The sequence below is a fragment of the Gymnoscopelus microlampas genome, assembly GCF_963454915.1.
Source record: "Gymnoscopelus microlampas genome assembly, chromosome: 3".
Lineage (NCBI taxonomy): Eukaryota > Metazoa > Chordata > Actinopteri > Myctophiformes > Myctophidae > Gymnoscopelus > Gymnoscopelus microlampas.
In genome coordinates, this window is record NC_139940.1 from 28,139,166 (window position 1) to 28,160,986 (window position 21,821).

The following is a 21,821-nucleotide window of genomic DNA, read 5'->3' on the forward strand; positions in this document are numbered from 1 at the left end:
TCTGTCATCTACAAAGCTGCAAACTGCATGATGGCTGCCAAAAAGGCATCACTTAGGGAAAGAAAGGACCTTGTGTACTGAAGGAAGTTGAAGGAAGTTTAAGATTGACAAGCGTGACCATACTGTGGGATTTTCAATTCAAAACCATTCCTTTTCACAGAATAAGTGCTTTGAAATATAATCAAGATCTGAATGAATCAATATTTTTACGTTTTGCATCGACAGGATTGGATCATTGCCCCATTCCAAATTGCTGAGAGTGGCATGAAAATGGAATATGTCCTCCCAATGAAAGAAGAGCTGCTGGCAAAACAGAAAATTAAAATCACACCCTGTGTGAAGGAAGCGGTGCCTTTGGGGCGGGGCTTAACTCATTTCAGTTCGTCCCTATTGGTGGTCTGAGTCGACTTACCAAATTTGTACTTGGTAGCATGCTGCAAACTGGAATGATGGCTGTTTAAAGCCCAGCCAATGGGCAGACAGAGGGGGCGGGGCTTAAGTAATTACAGTTCGTCCCTATTGCTGGTTTTAGTCCATGTACAAAATTTGTACTCCGTAGCATGCTGCGAACTTGAGTTATGGCTGTTTGAAGGCCAGCCAATGGGAAGACAGAGGGGGCGGGGCTTCAGCAATTCATGCTGGTCCCTATTAGTGGTCTAAGTCCACATACCAAATGTGGACTTGGTGGCATGCTGCAAACTGGAGTTATAGCTGTTTAAAATCCCGTGCTCATCCCGTGCTCATACGGGCGCTGGGGGTCCCTGGACCCCTCTTTGATAACGTCAGCAAGTCATGCGCCTCGCTATTGGTGGTGTAAGTCCACATACCAAATTTGGACTTGGTGGCAGGCTTCAAACTGGAGTTATAGCTGTTTAAAATCCCGTGCCCTAAACGGGCGGACGGACATAGCATACGCGGGGGGTCCCTGGACCCCGCTTTGATAACTTCAGCAATTCATGCTCGTCCCTATTGGTGGTGTAAGTCCACATACCAAATTTGGACTTGGTGGCAGGCTTCAAACTGGAGTTATAGCTGTTTAAAATCCCGTGCCCTAAACGGGCGGACTGACATAGCATACGCGGGGGGTCCCTGGACCCCGCTTTGATAACTTCAGCGATTCATGCTCGTCCCTATTGGTGGTATAAGTCCACATACCAAATTTGGACTTGGTGGCAGGCTTCAAACTGGAGTTATAGCTGTTTAAAATCCCGTGCCCTAAACGGGCGGACGGACATAACATACGCGGGGGGTCCCTGGACCCCTCTTTGCTAACTTCAGCAAGTCATGCTCGTCCCTATTGGTGGTCTAAGTCCACATACCATATTTGGACTTGGTGGCATGCTGCAATCTGGAGTTATAGCTGTGTAAAATCCCGTGCTCATCATCCCGTGCTGATACGGACGGACGGACATACGGACAAAGTCAAGCTTAGAGCGGTTGGCACCGCTAAAAACTCAATTGTTGCTGTCATCTTAGAAATAAATGTACCGGGTATAGATGGGACATTTCCATTCATAGCAATGCTGTGCTTCCCTGTCACACATGCAGAGTAATCAATCCATAGGGGCCTCCATGACAGGTGTATTCAATATGAAGATGCATTGGTTATGGTATCTATCTATTGTGTTGTGTTTTTAATTGTGATATGGATCACCCTGGGTCTGAAATAAAGATTGAATTGAATCGAATTGAATATAGCAAATGTCATCAGATACCCCTGCAATGCACGTAGGTGGCCGTGAACACGGAAGCAGGCCACTTATTACCTACCTATCTTGCGATCGTGTTGCATATGAAACGGATAGTTTACACCGTACTACAAGTCCACTCTTTCAGAACCACCAGGGAGGTTTCCAGGATCATTTGCCATTAATCATACTGTACCACTCGCTCATCCCTCACTGGTCCATCAACGATCACTGTCCGAGCAGTGGCCATTCATGACAGCTCTATATCCTCAGTGAATAAGTGGAGGCAGAGGGCAGAGGGGACTCAAACTGTGACTGATTACTCAGCTATCAGCGTGGACACTTGGCTGTGACCTCTTATGACTGTTGATGGGAGATTAATGGTATGGGCTGGGCCATTAATCACCGCCGCTGTCAAGACTCTGTGCAAACAGTACATGGGAAGTGGGTGCTTGGCTGGCTCACCCTTCCAGCCGGACATCGGGCAGGGTCCGGTTGAGAGCGATCATCTCTGAGGCCATGAGGTTGAACTGGTTGATCTTGAACATCTCCTTCATCTTCTCCTGGTTCTCCTTGGGGATCACTACCGGCTTGCCTCCCTCACCAGGGCCGTCCCGCGGCCTGACCAGGGCATCTATGACAAACGCACACGCGCACACACACACACACACACACACACACACACACACACACACACACACACACACACACACACACAGCTGTCAGAGAGGGGCCTGGGGGGGTTGAGTCTGTCTATAGGTTATGCGTGGGTGTGTGTACATGCATGTGTGTCACAGTGCAAACAGACACATACTGCACATGTCTGGAGGACTGTACAGCGCATCAGGTGTGTGCGTGCGTGTGCGTGTGCGTGCGTGGGTGCGTGTGTGTGTGTGTGTTTGTGTTCCCTCACCTTCTCTCCCTGGCAGTCCTCTCTCCTTCTTGTCGTCACACTTGTTACACTCGCTGAAGTAGAGCAGGATGAACATGTCCAGCATCACCCACACCAGAGAGGTGACCAGCACCACCTTACAGTAGGCAAACCTCCGCATCCTGCAGAGAGAGAGAGAGAGAGAGAGAGAGAGAGAGAGAGAGAGAGAGAGAGAGAGAGAGAGAGAGAATGAGAGGGACAGGTGTGTGTGTGAGAGAGAGAGAGAGAGAGAGAGAGAGAGAGAGAGAGAGAGAGAGAGAGAGAGAGAGAGAGAGAGAGAGAGAGGAGGGAGAGTCAGAGTTAGAGTGCTATATTAAAGCTCCCTTGTCTGTGTAATATGGAGCCCTGAGCTGCAGACACAGTCGCAGGCTTTGCCAAAGCTCTGCAGAGGAGTTCACTCTCTCTCTACCCTCTCTCTCTCTCTTCTCATCCCCTCTGGCGCTATGCCCGAGCATCTTCTCAACTCCTCCATCTGTCCTTCCGTCTGTCTGTCTGACTCCAGCCTCTTATCTGCTGGCTTGTTATCGGCGTCTCGCTAAAGGTCACCTTCACACTTTTCAGAGAGAGCGCCCCCCGAAGTGAACGTGCCATTTCATTTTTGTCATCTTGAGCGGCTCCAGAAGAAACAGGCAGGAGGAGGACGCCAGTGATTACCTTCACATACCAAGACCTTTATCGACACATCAGACACCGCCTTTCGTCTCGCAAGTGTAATACGTCGACAGAGCCGCAGCATAGCTGCCTAAAGGGTGATGGGTCATTTATACGTAGTTCTGTACCATTGGCGCACTGAAAATAGTGTGACACACACACACACACACACACACACACACACACACACACACACACACACACACACACACACCTCAGGTATACAGTAGTCGTATTGCCCTGCAGTGTACCTTCTGCATACACTTTGTACATTTAAAAAGTCAACCCCCCACACCTGTGAGCTAAAATGCATGCAGCCACCAACTTGCAGGAAGGCACACACATAAACTACACAAAAACAGATGCATGTGCACTTGTGCGAGCAAACACACACACACACACACACACACACACACACACACACACACACACACACACACTGCACGTGAACACACACACACACACACACACACACACACACACACACACACACTGCGCGCGAACACACACACACACACACACACACACACACACACACACACACACACACACACACACACACAGCAGAGAGAGGGGCTGTGATAGTAATTGCTTTTCTTTGGCAGCCAGCTAGAGTCAGACACTGCCACATTAAAATTCCTCTGCACCCCTCTCCTGTTCTCCAGTTCTATTTCTCCCTCTCAGCCTGCTTCTCTGCCTCGATGATCCCTCGGGTTGCAGCAGCACAAGCAGAGAGGAGAAAATTAATTTAGCCATGGTGATTTTTCTTCTGCGCTCTTGAGACAAAAAATAATGAAAAAAATGTTTGTACAAAGCTAGCTAGCATAACATCACAGCCAAAGAGGACAGAGAATCACACGGGTGTCAATTCCAAATGCCATCTGATAGGAAATCCTCTTCAATGGAGCGTCTCGCACAGCAAAACAGAGAGCAGATCTGTTTGCTCAAGACTTAGGTTCTTCCCCCGACTTTGGTTCCTGGACTACGCGGGGAGGAGGAGGGGGGGTCATCATCCTGATTAAAGCCCAACCAAAGCCCGATTTTTGGTATGATCCTGATTCTGAGTCCATACCATCGATTGCCGATGTTTTGACCGATATTTTGTCAAAAAGTGCAACATCAATTCTAATCTATAAAAAAATCATAGTTTTTATTAGTTTTGAAAAAAAGATCAAATAGCATCGCAGAAGATCAGCTTTTTTGAAGATTTCATTTGACTTTCATTTGAATATTTTCACCCATAGTAACATGCCCACAATATGGACGCCAGTTTGATAGTGGTTAGAAATCGGAACACATTGGTGCATAATTGCTGATATCAATGTCAAATGCCAAGTCAAATAATAGCTCATGCTCTTATCCACAGCAGGTAGCGAGCATGCAGGGGCTCAGTGGCATGTCTAAGGATACTGCAACAAGTACATGACTTGTCATGAATGGTCTTCCTCAGGTCCTGAGGACGACAGGTCCTTCAGGTCCTGAGGAAGACCTCAGTTCCTGAGGGAGACCATCCGCTGGTCGAAACGTTCTTCGCACATTAAAATTACTTGGAGCAGCAGCTGTCTGTGCGGACTTCTTGATACGTTTATTTTTTGTCCTGTACCAGCGATCCACATGGATGTGCATAACAATTCCTTTTGAATCTGTACATTAGACATTTGTAACTGTGGGTATCAAACATCCACATGGCCTTTATAAACCATAAAAAATAAAAAAATAAACCATTAGGCTCTTAGATAAATATAGCACCATGACTTCATAGAAACAAAAAACTACAACCAAAAAAACATTCTGAGAAAGGGGAGACAAGGACCCTACACTATAATAATCAAGCTAGTAGCTGAAATGGGAGGGGGTCAACAGCTACTTTTAAACAGAAAACAATTCATTTTATTCCATGGTAGTCATGTAATGGTATACAGTATATGGAGTGCCCAAGAGTCTTTTATCATTTAAGTGGTCATACAAAGGTAAACAGAATACAGAAAAACACAATTGAGTTCAAAACAAAGGACCAAAATAGCTTTTCCCTACCCACAAGTTTACATTTGAGGCATTTGGCCAATCCACTGACTCGTTGCCATTGGGTTGAGCACTCATTGTAACTCAGAGTGCACAAATGTAACCAAATATTTGCGTGATCTCTCAGGATTTGCCTGTGCAGACAGAGGTCTGGGCATGTTCACAAGCTGAAATACACATGGCTGTTGATGGACTGTTGCAGTGCTGGAACCTATGACCTTTCCAGTTAGGAGATGGCGAGTCGAATGACTTGGCCAACATCCATTTCTTCATTCATTTCATATTCCCATTCTCAATAACCATCCTAAAACCTGTGTCTGCATATGTATTTCTCAATCCATCGCCCCGTGACTAATGGATTATCACACAGTTGTGGTATACAAAAAAACACCATTCACACGTAATCCACTACATCCACTTTATCGTAGTTCATAAATGCTTCCAAGTCAAGGACCGCTCATAGCCATAGCCAGTGGCTGCTGCCCCGATATTGAAAAAATGGTTTAACTATCGCACACCCCGAAAATAGATCTGCATTATAGATCCAATCTATAGATCCGATCTACAAGCTCACAGCATGTTTCTTTCGTAATTTTTGGGAAAATGAAAAAACAAACAAAAAACATTTATTGTGTGCTTCATGTTTATTTTGACACGCCCAAAATAACAACACCAGGCTGAAAGTGTTTAAAATGGCACAATAACCTGATGAATTTAATTTGAATTTAAATTAAATTGTTTGATTTATTTATCTTTTCCTGCTGGCTACCCTGGCAGCCGCTACTTTGAACATCTGTAGCCATGTCATCTCGGTAATCATGGGAATTATGTTGATCTATCTAATTAAACTACTTGTATGTATCTCATACTGTATAACGCCCATTGAAAATCCTCAGAGATGCAGCTATCTATCTTATGTGGGGTGACACTACAAACTCTCAGTGTGATGATAGGTAGAGTCTGACGGGTGTGACTAAGAGGTGGAAAAGGCTGCTTGCCGGGTTCTGCAGTGTTGTTGCCACCTGTGTGCGATAGGCACAGCACGTTCATACACGCAGGTGTTACTCCCGACAATATGAAGTGAGAGCGTGGTCAGGGAGGGCTGTTTCACCCACTGTCTCCTTGAGTATTTCTCTAAATGTATGTTTGTGTGGGTTCAGCAGTTGTTAATCCCACACTACAGGTGGCAACTGCAAGCCTCTCATTTATCCAATTTCAGTCACTCATCTACCCCGCTGACCTCAGCATTGTCCCTGGTTGCTGACTAGTTCGCACTGGCCTTCCTTAATCTCTTCACATTAACTAACCTACTGCGACCTGGTGGTACCAACTCCATGGAAAAAACTGTGCTGCACACACACAACACGGGCCAAGAGACAGACACACAGAGACTCACTCACACACACCTGAAGACGGACAGACAGACAGAGACACAGACAGACAGACAGACAGACAGACAGACAGGCAGGCAGGCAGGCAGGCAGGCAGGCAGGCAGACAGACAGACAGACAGACAGACAGACAGACGCACGCACGCATACTTGCTCAAGGAGTTGTGTCAAAGCGCTGTCAGTGTGCCGTTTGATCAGAGGTGTGTAAAGGGGAGCAGACAGCTCAGTGAAGCGGCAGGAGATTTATATGCGCACATACATTCAGTGAACACGCAGTAGTCTCAGTCTGTACTGGCCTCTATTCTCAGCCACAACGCTCCACTAGCTGCATTTCTAATCGGGCATGGCAGAGGACACCTCAGGACTACTCACACACAGAGCCGCCCTGGCATCCCTCCCCTCCCACCCCATTCAGTTCATGACCAGGGTGTGTGTGTACGTGTGTCGCTTCAGTTTATTTTCATGCCCTGATGACAGGCTGTTTGGTTTCCATGAGGGGCTTTTACATTTTCTATAGAAATGTCATTGAAAAATAAAGGCTTTTTAACAACGTAAGGGTACTATACTTGGTCTGCTCCGTTCTTCCCTCTACAACTAATCTCTTCGGCGAAAATAGCCGATCTACAAGCTCACAACACACCTACCTTCACAAAAGAGATCTTAAAATCTAAAGGGCAGATTCATGCTCCATAGAGTACGAACCCCAACCATTTGAGTGGACCCCACGGCCTTGCCTCTAGGCTAAAGCCCAAATGTCAATGTGCCGTACAAATCTCATCTATTTGGCAGATTGTTGAATGAACGCTATGACCCGGTGAATAGCCAATCTACAAGCTCACAACATGTCATTGCAACACGTTGTGAGCTTGGCTTGACATTGTCTATTTTTGTCCAATGTTTGACCTAAATAGGGACGCTGGGGTTCATGTGGTTAAAGTCTCTGTCAAACAGCTTCGCCCCCTCCCCTTTGACATCAAACAGGCTTGCAATATTCCAACTCAACTTCACTTCACTCCCGCCCTAATCCATTACATAGCACATTCTCTCCATCTTTCTTTAATGCTCCTTTCTCTTTCGTCTCTCCCTACTTTTGCCTCTCTCTCGCTCTCCTCCCTCTCGTCTTTAGTTCTCGGTGACGTCCTCCCCAGCCCTTTCAGGAATGGTTGCCATCACTACTCAGCCCTCCACCACCCATGCACCTCCTCCAGCTCTCTCTTTCGCTTTCTCCTCTTCTCCACAGACTTAATCCCCCCTTTAGAGATTGCACAACCACTTGGCAACCCTTTAGCTAGGGCAAGAGGAACCAGAGTTTCACTGACTCACAATTTATGGAGCGTGTGTGAGGAGCCTCCCTTCTGGGATTATGAGTGCTTTAAAGAGAGCGAGAGAGAGAGAGCGAGCGAGCGAGAGGGAGAGAGCGAGCGAGAGAGAGTGAGCGAGCGAGAGAGAGCGAGAGAGAGAGCAAGAGACAGAGAAAGAAAGTGTGTGAAAAAGAAACAGAGAGAGTCAGAGACACAAAGAGAGAAAGTATGTGAAAGAGAGAGACAGAGACACAGAGAGAGTGTGTGAGAGTGAGAGAGTTAGACAGAAAGAAAGTTTATGAAAGAGAAAGCAGTAGACAGAGAGAAAGACAAAGAGAGAGCGAGAGAGAGAATGAAAAGAGTTGCGTGTTTCTCAAAGCTGAGCAAGTCTGTGCTAGTAATTCATATCCAAGACCTGTACAGACTCTCTTGCTATCTTTTATTTGCTCCGGTGGTTACACAGCTAAATTCAATTCTTATACGTAAAAGCTCTATTTATTATTGTCTTGCTCCACTGTGAATGAGAGCGCTTATGTAAAATCCATATTGCAGTCTGGAAGGACATTCGACGCGAGGACTGGAGATATCGACATAAGCCAGTGAGCCACCTTTCCTTCTTTCTGTTGCATGTGGCCTTGATACCAGTCACTGATTTGCTGTAATTTGCTGAATAGGACCCCCTTGCCTCACATATGGAGCAGTTCTGTCAACCACTCTTATGGAGTGGAGAAGCCAAAGCATTTTGGGTACAGCTACAGATTCTTATCATGACGACAAGAGCCCGACTTATCGATTACCAATGTTTTGTCCTATATTTAGTAAAAAAAAGTTTGGACATTTTTGTTTCTTTACCACTGAGCTATAGCGCCTGCCTGCTTGCTCTGGGGAGAATTAGAATTTTGACCTTCAAGTAAACATTTGTCAAACCAGAAACAGGATCATACCAAAGGTCGTGTTTAACCTAGACACAGGATCTAAATAGATCTCAATAGAAGAGCAGGAAGACTAAGTACCAAGGTTATAATAGTTTTGATTAGTTTTTAGTTTTTTCGGCCAAAGAACAAATTAATCAGCCATATTATAATAAATGTCACGCACATGTTTGCAGATAAGGGGCAAGTGTAGGGATCATTACACCACTACACGTTAGCGCTGTGCTTCTTTCCACTTTATCACAGATGCAATCTGTTCCTGTGTTAATAGTTTCCTAAAACATATATACTCCATCATGTAGAGATAGGTGTCGCTTGCTAAAAAGAGCTGAATAAAGCAGGAGAGCGGATGAGTGAACTGCTTGCGACTTGCGTGAGGTGCCGTAACTGGTAGCAACCCATAAAGCTTATAAACAAATGGACAAGGATGAAAACTAAGGGCATTTTGTCTATAATTTAGTTTTATAGGTTTTAGTCGTTTTAGTTAGTTATCGTTTATTGTCATTTTTATTTATTTCAGTAAAAATTTTAAATGTTTATTACATTTTAGTTTTCGCTATTTCGTTTTTTTTTAATTAACGATAATAACCTTGCCAAGTACAATCGCCCCAATTGTATAAGTTATTGTATTAATGTACTCTACAATAGATATTGGACAAAATAACATTTTATTCACCACAAACAGTTACATGATATATAGCTTTAAGCCCTATTCAGAATAATTCCAAAATAGCTCACAGTTCACAACGCGTCATGATGTGTTGTGAGCTTGTATATTGTAGATTCTTTTTTTAGCGGCGCTAGCCGCTCTATACCTTTAGGTATAGAGCGGATATTAGCCCTCTATGCCTGGCTTTTGCGTCAACGTTCTGATTGGTCAGGTGCGCCAACGTTCTGATTGGTCAGGTGCGCCAAAGTTGTGATTGGTCACTATTCATGACATCACTATGATGTCATGAATATAGAATTCGATGTCTATATAAACGATGACAATGACTTCATCTTATTATTCATTTGGCTAAAGTCTCCGTCTAGGTAAGTTATTTAAAGTTAATATGACGAATAGAAAGAGAAAGATACAAGAACAGATGAAGGGTGAATGTATAGAAAGTCTGAGTTCGGGACCCAGTCATCCGTTATGACAGAATGGTTTGATAGAGACGATCGAGAATCCAAGAGTCCGTTAAGGTTCTGATTGGTCAGGCCCGTCAAGGTTCTGATTGGTCAGGCCCGTCAAGGTTCTGATTGGTCAGGCCCGTCAAGGTTGTGATTTGTCAGGCAAGGGGACTATTCATGACATCACTATGATGTCAAGGTTTATTTTTTATTTCCTCATGTTTTTTTTTGTATATATTTTTATTTGGCTAAAGTCTCCTTCTAGGTAAGTTATTTAAAGTTAGATCCTCAATTTAACTTTATCTGTCGTCGACGCTCTGATTGGTCAGACCCGTCAACAAAGTGATTGGTCAAGCTTCACATGACACATGGCTATAAACACATTATAAACACATATCGATGACATAATGTATTCAAAGGCGCCGCTACCTTCACACAGGGTGTGATTTTTAATGTTCAGTTCACCAACTGTATAATAAAATGCCCAAAATAGGGCAATTCAAAGTGGTTAAAAATCGGGACACACTAATATCACTGCGTAGATTTTAGTCTGGAATCTCTGTGTGGAACCTGCATTTCCAAGGGGCGAATTAAAAAAAATGCCTCTGTGATAAACCTGCCCCATTTTGCATACTGGGCCCTGATTGGTGCCCCACAACTTAGGGAGCAGGGAAATCCGGCGGTGCCAGACCAAATCTGCCGGGGGATATTTTTTATTTCTTTGCACTAGCAGATTCGTCTGGTTTCCAGGCTAATCAGCTGCATAACTGCCAAAACCGATGTCATCAAAAAAGTCAAATGGCTAATATGGAACAAACTGATATATCGGACAGGCTCTAATGACGAATGGGGTCACTTAAGTCTCTTAGCAGAACTGTCCCTCATCTCTCATAGAGGAGAGCTAGAATCAAAAGTCAAGGTCCTGGTATGCGTGTGTCAGGGAGAGAGAGAGAGTGAGTGAGTGAGACAGAGAAAATGGAAACGGATCGGGTCAAAAAGGGGAATCGAGCGAAAGTGAGAGAGAGAGGCTGAGCTAAACAGAGAAAACTGCCCACAGCAGCGGAAAAAAAAGTGCAAATTGATTACCAATGCACGGCTTGGCCCTGATGCAAAGTGGAACTAAACACTTCAATCTCCAATCACTCAGGCATTTTAGGCGGAAATCAATATGCATTACTGTCACAGGGGGTGTTCCCTGTGACCGGTCCAGAGAAAGTGGACAGGCTGCTTGGCTGCACCAGCCGACCACAGGCTCACAGAGACAAACTCAAACATGCAGCAAACACTCTGAGGCCAATCTTTAACAAACCACAGCATCCCTCCCTTTAGCCTGGATGACGCCTATGTAATTGCGCTGTTAGCGACTCATAATTGGACGCTGAGTGATCACACATAGGAAACAAAACTCATGTGCACACGTGAATGTGAATACACATTGCCCACACACACACAGGCCAGTGATTTCCTTCACACACAAAGGGCTTTATCGACAAATCAGACACCACCTTTCGTCTCGCAAATGTAATATGTCAACAAAGATTTATGCTGCAGCATAGGTTCATAGGTTCATAGGTTTGGTATAGAGGGTATGCGCATGCTTAAAGTGAATGGCACATCGAGTGGCAAATCGAGTGGCAAAGAAACATGCAAAATGAGTTTAATGTTGTTTAATGCAATCAGATATGACATTTCTGTTTGGATGCATGGGCTGTCAAGGCCAGAAAGTATTTTTTTTGACACTCAGTAGGCATTCCTGCATAACTTCCTGGTTTGATGATGATGTCACACGCATATCCTCTATTTGTAGTGTGCCCCCCCCCCCCCCCCCCTCCCCACATCCAGTTATTATACTGGCCCGGGGCTCAGTCTAAAGAAAGAGAAAAGAAAGAGAAAAAAAATCATAACTAGAAAAAGTGCTCCTCGGAGCACAACTCTCCGCCAGAAGACTTGTGTTGGTTCGAAGGTCGCGAAGGTCGCTATCCCTCTTGTATATGTAAGTGTCCTATCCATCCTGTCTGGGTAAGTGTCCTCTTCCGTTCATTCTGTGTAAGTGTCCTATCCCTCCTGTCCTATCCGTCCTGTCTATGTAAGTGTCATATCCCTCCTGTCTATATAAGTGTCCTATCTGTCCTATCTGTCCAATAAGACAGATAGGAACAATTGGACCGCGACTACTTGACTACTTCCGGTTCGAAGGTCTGGGAGTGAGCTAGTGGCCAGATTTTCGGTATTGGAATCTGGCTTATCACAGTGACACATGTATTTATAGGTCGCTATCCCTCTTGTATATGTAAGTGTCCTATCCAACCTGTCTGGGTAAGTGTCCTCTTCCGTTCTGTCTGTGTGAGTGTCCTATCCCTGCTGTCTGTATAAGTGTCCTATGTCATATCCCTCCTGTCTATATAAATGTCCTATCTGTCCTATCTGCCAATTATGTATCAGCCATTTCATGGTTCCCGTCTTACCTCACTCTGACGGTGGCGGAGACACCGTCAGAGTGATGCCATGTATATATAGGCCCGGTGGCGTCACTAGCCAATCAGATCACAGTATTTCACGTGTCACGTGAGGCTTGACCAATCGGTGTGTCATGTTTAGAAAGTGAAAACGCAGTGATAACAATACTCTCCTGGCGGAGAGTAATAAGAGAAAAACATAGGACAAGACAAAGAAAACTAGACTAGGACAATAAGAACTCAGTCACACTGTCATCGCTGTCTAAAGGCCTATTTATAATGTACGTTGTGCACAGGTGTCACACACCAAAAATAGCAGATCTACTCGCAGCTCACAAGCCACAGCTTATGGATCAGCTATTTTTAACCAAGTAAAAATCACCCTTAAAGAAACTCACCCACACTGACTGTACACTGACTGTACACACACACACACACACACACACACACACACACACACACACACACACACACACACACACGCACACGCACACGCACACGCACACGCACACGCACACACACACACGCACACACGCACACGCACACACACACGCACACGTGCATGTGTTCACCCTCTGTGAGGGTCAGGATGACACTGATCAGAGCTATGCCTGTGGCACAGCTGCAAAGTCATCAATTAGCCAAAAGTTCCACACAGATGCACAAGGCCGGTGTTAACACATGGCCATGTGTGAACAAATGCCACCATGGCAAAATGCCACCATGCGCATGCACGCATCAAATGACATTACCAGCAGCCTGAGCTGTTTGACCCAGCAGGTTTGTGTCAGTGAGTCTGAGCACCATGTCAGCCCCTGAAAGTGCTGCTGCCGCTACTACTGCTGTTCATGGCAGCCAAGCAGGATTTATGCCACCGTAGTCTTTTCCAACCGGTGAAGTGAAAACAGGAACCATTAACTTTGTATTTATTACTCTGTGGCTCCTATGGGGCGAGCCGTCTAGATTAGAAGAGTGTGTCTGTGTGTGTCTGGGGCTAAGCTCGGTAAACCAATGGACCAATCACCAAAGTTCTTGTGCCACGCTGCCAGTAGGCCGAGGAACTACATTCTCAAACATTTTTTCACGTTTTATACTTTTTGAAATATTCAACTTTTTAAAACCGTAACTATATACTGAAAGTTAAAAGGAGAGGCAAATAATTCTATATTTGGAAGTCAATATGATGCCACAGAGATATTACATCACACTGTCAATACGAGGTCAGTGTGGAAGGCCAACAGGGCCGCCAAATGCATAAATAGAGCACTGAAGTCTGACATCACTGCCACTATAGGCTGCCATGGTCACAGAGTTATTTTTCTATGGGAATTCCCATAGGGAAATCTTAGATTGTGTCATATAAGAATAAAAAAACAAAACACAGACGTTATCAAATGTAACTCAATATCATAAACGACATGATACAATATTGTTTATTTAATACATTCTTAAATGACACAATCTAAGATTCCCCTATGGGATATTCAATAGAAAAAATACTTCTGTGACCCAGGGGTAGTGGGAGTGACGTCAGGACTCTATTGTCCGCCAGGGTGACCATTTGACTCAAATGGCTCACCAAACACAAGAAAAAACAGCATAAAAAGCCGATGAGCAGTTGGGAAAACAAACACATGTCCAAGATGATAGAATGCATGTCAATGTCTGTAGCTATAACTCATCATTCACTTTGTCCAGTTAAGTATATTGATGGCACTTGGGATAAAGAACTTCTTGAATAATTTTTCAGTTGCCAGGGGGACTCTTCCGGAGCTCAAAGGCTCAAACAGGCTTTAGAGAGGATGGGAGCTATCTATCTGCCAAGATACTCTTTGCTTTCTTCCTCGTCCATTATGTAAAAAGCTGAGTACAGAGTTTTTGGCGTTTGCCAATGCCAACTATTTAGCTTGCCATTGACGCAATCCTTCAGAGATTATTTGTGGTTCAAAATGTATAGATAAAAATAGAGCTCATTCGTATCTTAAGATTTCAATTAGTGCTAGATCATTGGCATAGTAAATTAATTGATAGCAATTAAATGGTACATTGATGTGGTGTTGATTATTCATAATGATGTGCCCTCAAGGCATATCAAGGCGAGTCAAAAGCTTTGTAATAGAAAAATAATAGAAAGTTGTCCCTAGTAAAAATAAGACGTGCAACATGGTGCGTTATGGGGCTATTTTCTTTCGCTATATTTGCTCCCATAAGCTTCTATTTTAAGCGTAATACAGTAGGTTATTTCCTACAACGGTTACACTGATGACACACGCCTTCCACTGAAACTTGGTGATGATCACTACATAGTCTTTCTTTGATAGCCTTGAAGATATGAAATGTTGGATGGCCACCTTAACCGGGAAAGCATCTGTCATTTTAGATTTTTGCCTTGGCCATTAAAAAATAGCAGATATACAAGCTCACTTCGTACCGCGCTGAGAGCTTGTGCATCTGCTATTTTTGAGCATTTTTTAAAAATCTTGTAAGAGTGAGAACTACTGATTTAGAAAGCATTTGTAGAATCGGCCTCAGGTCTATAGTAAATGGGTTAACAAGACAGAGGTTAACATATTCATCCATCTCTGTCGCTCTGTCAGAATCTCTGTCAGGTGAATTCATAATCAGTCATTATGAGTTCTCCTGCCTGTCAATCTCATGACATCATCACACATGTACGTAGCTCACACAACCCGTCTTTTGAAATGCCATTTAATAATCAACCGGATGGGAATTCAATAATCAGCTGTGACATATGCTCTTAAATAGAGTTGAATACATACATAGTTACATATTGGATTAGAACGTAACAGTACGCATGAGTGAAAATGGTGACGGAGAGGCTAGATTAAATATACTGAGGCTGTAGAGCCGCTATGCGTGGGTGGTAATCCCATTTTATATTATGCATTGTTTGTTTTTAATATTTCGAATGTGAAATAGCCACCAAATGAAGGCTTTTTAAACTTGCCAGAAGCATGCTTGTATTCTTTTCTTTTGTTATACTGAGGATTCGTCAGGATGTCACTGTTATGCAGAAGTAGACTACTTTACTCATTTGGCCTTTGAACCTCAGAACACTTCTGACTGTTTATGACGCCTGTGTTCAATCCTTGGTATCTTTACTCTAGGAAAATGGTAGTGAAAACATGACAGATGATAGCAGTTTCAATGACCAGTTTCAACCCAATGCTGGACTTTGGCTTTTACTATTTAAAAGGCGAAGCAAAGATTGATATGACTAATGCTGTACGTAAACTATTACATAACAAAGTAAAGTATTGTGTTAATACAACCAAAATGTAGGCACATCTGGATCAACACCATCCCGAGTTAAAGTCAGAGGAAGCAAGGAGGGGACCTGTTGCTTTACTTGGCCAACAGATACTGGAAACCAGCTTGAATAAACTTCCCAGCAGTTCAGAGAAGGCAAAACGCATCACACAGGCAATAGCTCTGTTTATCTGCGAAGACCATCCATTCAGAGTTGTTGAAAATATAGGTTTTCACAACATGCTATACACTACATACATAGACTTTTAAGACTCTTAAAAGTCATACTTGAATGTATAATCAACAGTTTTTCATAGTCCAGAGAGAAATATTATATAAAATCAGAATATTTACAGAATACTTAAAGGGCAAGACCACTTTGGTAAAGGTTTGGGTTGTGTAGTTACCTTGCCATGATGCCAAAATATCAACTTCCTGTTGATTTTACTATTTGAAGTTCCGGATCCGGATCCGCGGATCCAGTCCGGGTTTTCTTCCTAATGAAAATAGCAAAATCAACAGGAAGTTGTCATTTTTATTAAAAACACAAACAGTACTGGGTTTGTTCTATATTGTCTGAATCAACTTTGTTTACGTTTGTTTACATGCTAAAAGAGTGACTTTGAGGGCTGTTTCACCATACAATGTAAATCAATGAGAAGTATAGTTAGAATTATCAATTTCTAATCAATGCAGCAATTATTTTTGATTTCTTGTCCGTCTTTGGAGTTACATCATGGCAAGGTAACTCCACAACCCAAACCTCTACCCTTTAAAGGCTCATCACTGTAACTCAGTGGCTCAAAGTGGTTCAGGGGTGCTCCTCAGCAAAATGATTGGTAGTTAATAAGAACCATTTGGTTCCATTTCTACACTCTCTAGAGTTATGGGGGTTGGGGGTCCGTGACATAATGCATGCATAACTGGGAGTCCTTGAAATGATAAGGTTTGAGAACCATTGCAGTAACTAACAGAGCAGCACAGTCAGGGAGGCTTTGTTCATCATCATACCTGTCCAGATGAGATAAAGGGGCCTCCGGCCAGAAGCACTCCACCAGCAGAGGGGGGGGTGGGGGGGGTGGGGGGGCTTCAGAGATCCCGCTTCCTTCCTCGCTTGTCACTCAGACATGCTCCCTGAAGAAAGACACAGGAAGAGGGACAGCATTAATTCAAAGAGAGGGACAGCATTAACCCATTCAATCCGGGAACGCATCTGAGTCATTTGAGATTTCTTTGTCTATTCAAAAATAGCAGATATACAAGCTCATGGCTCGGCACCGAGTGCCGCGCCATGAGCTTGTAGATCTGCTATTTTTGAAAAGTTGTGAAATGTTTTGCAAATCTTTGAATATAACACATTTTTAAAGCGAACATTTGTAACTCAAATCTTTGATTCTGGGGGGTACCTGGAACAACATATTTTGAGATGGGGGTCTGCGGCCAAATACATATCATTTTGGGGGCCCTTGACATGAAAACGTTTTTTTTTAAAAACTGTTAGGATTTAGAAGACATTTGTAGAATCCTGAGAAGCAAAGATTTTAGTTAAAATGTTCACTTCTGTGTGGAGTTTGCATGTTCTCCCTGTGTCTCCTAGGGTAGATACCCTCACAAAAACATGCAGTAATCCTGGTCACTACACTGCCTCCCCCTGGCCAGCCGGGGCGCCTGATGGAGGGGAAAGGAACTGGTTGGAATAACGTGTTCCTTCCACGCGCTACGTCCAACCAGGGAAACTCTCCCCTGTCAGGTGACAAGAAGGTCAGTTGGCTCTCATGCATTTGAAGGAGGCATGAGCTCGGCCCTGGCCTCCCTAGGTTGGCAGAGGGAAGGTAGCCCAGGATTACACAGACAGTTAAAAATGTTCACTTAAAAAATATAAGATTTGCAAAACTTTTCATGATTTAAAAAAAAACGACAAGCTCATAGTGCGGCACTCGGTGCCGCGCTATGAGCTATATCTGCTGTATATCTGCTATTTTTGAATAGCCAAAGTATAAGATAATGGTAAAAGTGGTTGAAATCTAAAATGACAGATGCTTTCCCGGTATTAATGGGTTAATACAGAGAGAGGTACAGCATTAACCATTTCAACCCTCGATTCTTAGTAAAAACCGACCTGAGTTGCAACTGTACTTTTACCACTTTTTTTCCAAAAATAGATCTACAAGTTGAACCTTGCGTTGTGGCGCATTCGTGAGCTTGTTGATCTGCTATTTTTTGACGAATGTTCCCCCGAGAATAGGCATGCTGGGGTTCAAGAAGGACAGCTGAAGAGCCGTTGCGTGTACTGTACATGTACAGTAAAACAAATCTACAACAAAACAATTGTCCTCAAGATTGATATCTACAGTATAAGCTGAGAATCAAGTAATCAAGTAAATAAATGTGGCATTTTATCTCTGTCGGTTTTTCTAGATCTTATGCATTCCAGGTTTTTTTTTTTGTCCCCTGGACCAGCCCCAGAAATGAACTGTCACCCCGCGGTTGCGCTGAACGCACCTCAGGGACTACCGGCTGCCCAGGATGACGTCATGCCCTGTGCCTGATAGACGAGTGGAGCGGAACACCAGAGAGAAGCTATAATACTCAGCATGCCTAGAACACACTTCCTGTCTGCACGAACAACGCTCATCTTCCATACACTGTCACACACACACACACACACACACACACACGCACACGCACACGCATGCACGCACGCACGCACGCACGCATGCACGCACACACACACACACACACACACACACACACACATACAGTCATGTCAGTAGGCACAGTGCCACATACATTTTTTCACCACCGCTCACCACCGCTTTCCTTTGTGAGAGGAAATGGCATGGTGGTTTTCTGTCCCTCAGAGAAGCAGAGGTTGGAAGCTCTGCCGCGGTCTATCACTAGTGACTAGTGCATCGTCACTCAGCCTCAATGTCCATCTTTGATGTAAAACCTCCATCAATCCAACCTCCTTCTCCTACCACAGACAGAGGTCAAGCAGCATCAAAGGCTCTCTATGCAATGCCTTGCAGCAAGAGAGAAAGAGAGAAAGAGAGAGAGAGAGAGAGAGAGAGAGAGAGAGAGAGAGAGAGAGGAGGAAAGATTGGAGGGACAGCCCACTGACAGAATCTCAGAAATGCTCATTTCACTGGATTAATGTGCTATTTTTGATAAATCCACAGAGAATGAACTTGACTTGAACATATTATTGACTGAATATGACTGTGTGTGTGTGTGTGTGTGTGTGTGTGTGTGTGTGTGTGTGTGTGTGTGTGTGTGTGTGTGTGTGTGTGTGTGCGTGCGTGCGTGCGTGCGTGCGTGCGTGCGTGCGTGCGTGCGTGCGTGCGTGCGTGCTGGTAAGCGTGAACGTGCGCGCGTGTGTGTGTGTGCGATGTGTGTGCGTGCCTGTGTGCCTGTGTGCCCTTCAATCTGGTCCTTGGCCTACTTAGAGCCAAGACATCACTATGGCCCATTGGGGCTTTATATTGCCAGCCGGAGTGCACGACGTGCACGTGTATGTATGCATATGTCTGTGTGTGTGTTTATGCATGCACGCCGCATTTGTGTCTGGCATGGTGTTTGGAAACAGAGCCATCACACACACACACACACACACACACACACACGTGTTGGTGGATGTGCGTACAGCCTCTGCTGCAGTGCAGGTGCTCCTCAGTAACATGATGGTTCCTGGACACCAAAGGTGTCAGTCTGTCTCCTTCTGGGATACTCATCGTCCCGCTTTCTCTATCTCTCTCTCTCACACACACACACACACACACACACACACACACACACACACACACACACACACACACACACACACACACACACACACACACACACACACACACACACACACACACACACACACACACACACACACACACACACACACACACACACACTTCTATCTCCAATTTGGAAGCAGGACAAGCGAGAGCTTCTATAAATACTCGTCGGATCCACACTGACAAATAAATCACCAGATACAAGCAACACGGCAGTGGTGATGCAGCGATGCATGTCATCTCTCTGCGTCTCTCTCTCTCTCTCTGCTGCTCTCTGTCGTAACACCGCTTCCTTTGCGTGATTGTTACATGGTTTAGTCTATAGAAGCAGCGGGTTCTATAAGCTCACATCTGACAGACATGCAGAAAGAACATGGGAGAGAGAGGCAGAGAGAAATTGAAGGTGGAGAGAGTAAGAGAGAGAGAGAGAGAGAGGGGGGGGCGAGGGGGAGAGAGAGAGCGAGAGAGAGAGACCTGTTTTCCATCACTGGGCTTATCTCCAGCAGACCAGCCATGTTTGAGAAGCCTTCCAACAAACACAGCCACTACATCCCTCTGTAACAAAACTGTATACAAGGAACATACACTGCTGCTGGTAACTCAACTCCTTGTCATTAGCCCACATACCAACACCTACTATCAAACGCTCTCACAGGGAGTTCAAACACGAGCACAGACACACGCATGTACATGCTGTACATACACACACACACACACACACACACACACACACACACACACACACACACACACACACACACACACACACACACACACACACACACACACACACACACACACACACACAGTATGGTCGCTGATTGTTAGCAGCGGTGTAAAGTAACTACGTTTTTGAGCGGTGTAGCCGCTCCTATAAGTGGGTTTGGGACCCATCCGTGGTGAAAGTTTTTCTTTCCGTCGTGAAAATGTGTCTTTCGCTGTACTGTGATTGGCTGATTGGTATTCAGACCCTTTGCTCAGTACTGTGATTGGCTAGCGAGACGCATGATGCAATTAATAACTCATAAATATCACCACTCACTTAAAAAAAGACTTTACTGGAGTATTTCCAAATTTCAGTACTTTTATTTCTACTCCACTACATCTCAGAGGCAAATATTGTACTTTTACTCCATTACAATTATTTGAAAACTTTAGTTACTAGTAAATTTTGAATTCCGGACTTTTAATTGTAAGTAACAGAGCATTTCCACATTGCAGCATTGATACTTTTACTTAAGTAAAAAATGTGAGTACTTTTTCCATGGGAAAACAATGGCGTCTCTGTAGTGCGAGTGCCGATCAGTGCAGTAAGCACCATCTCCCCCACTGCATCAGTCTATCAACATTGACACTGAACTGCTATGACAAAGGCTGCCTACATAACAGCCCACATACATACACATATACTATGCTATTTGAAAGAGAAAGGCTTGTTACTATGTTACTAGTACAGAATCTAAGACATTGCTGTTTTAAGTGGTGATTTCCAAACTGAGGGGGGTGGTCACATGTGACGTTTAACCCATTAAGATCTGAGGCGATTCTTAAAAATGTTTTCTAAATCCTAACAATTTTTTGAAAAAGATCTAAAAAAAATGTTTTCAAGATTTTTCAAAAATAGCAGATCTACAAGCTCATAGCGCGGCAAGAGCTTGTATATCTGCTATTTTTGAATAGCCAAAGAACAACTTCAACTTTCAACAACTTCAACAATATTATTGATGGGAAAATAAAATACAAAATGAAAATAATGTATTACAACAGGGAACTTGGGTGACAGAATAATTATTTGAAGGTAGAGAAGAAATAATTGGCTGGTCTTTTCTGCTTCATAGCCCTCCTAGCTAAGCCATTAAATATGACTAGATATGGAATCATGAATATATTGCCACATATTACTTTAACTAGAGATGACTAACCATAGTCACAAGATTCTATTCCACTGCTAGTCTGCTACAACCACCCACACACATCAACTATTTAAACCCAGCAAGACTTGTCGGTAACACTTGCTATGCATGATCCCATGTCTATAATACATTATATACGTACTTCTAAGGCATTATAATCTACTTATAAGACTGTATATTTAGTTATAAGAACTTATAAATAATAATAATCCTTTATAACAATAATCATAACCCATTATAAAGCATTTTATAATGACTTATAAGGTCGAGTATCATAATTATTTCATAATTGCTGGATGCTCACAGAGATTTCTTTTGTTGCAAGATCATAGTGTATTATAATTAATAAAGTAATTACCATCC

The 21,821-nt window shown here is 43.8% G+C and overlaps 1 protein-coding gene across 2 annotated transcripts in view; it reads right to left on the reverse strand.

Annotated features, from left to right (window-relative positions):
• Window positions 1-21,821, reverse strand: part of galnt1 (UDP-N-acetyl-alpha-D-galactosamine:polypeptide N-acetylgalactosaminyltransferase 1) — a 70,015-nt gene that overhangs the window by 19,654 nt on the left and 28,540 nt on the right. Inside the window, exons 3-6 of one of the 2 annotated variants that reach the window (XM_084053479.1) lie at window positions 16,769-16,891; window positions 16,165-16,254; window positions 2,602-2,741; window positions 2,154-2,322 (exon numbers count right to left, since the gene is read on the reverse strand). In XM_084053479.1, the coding sequence (XP_083909605.1) occupies window positions 2,154-2,322; window positions 2,602-2,741; window positions 16,165-16,172 (317 nt within the window). In that variant the 5' untranslated portion in view covers window positions 16,173-16,254; window positions 16,769-16,891. The remainder of the gene's footprint in view (window positions 1-2,153; window positions 2,323-2,601; window positions 2,742-16,164; window positions 16,255-16,768; window positions 16,892-21,821) is intronic. The other variant, XM_084053480.1, reaches the window with a different exon arrangement.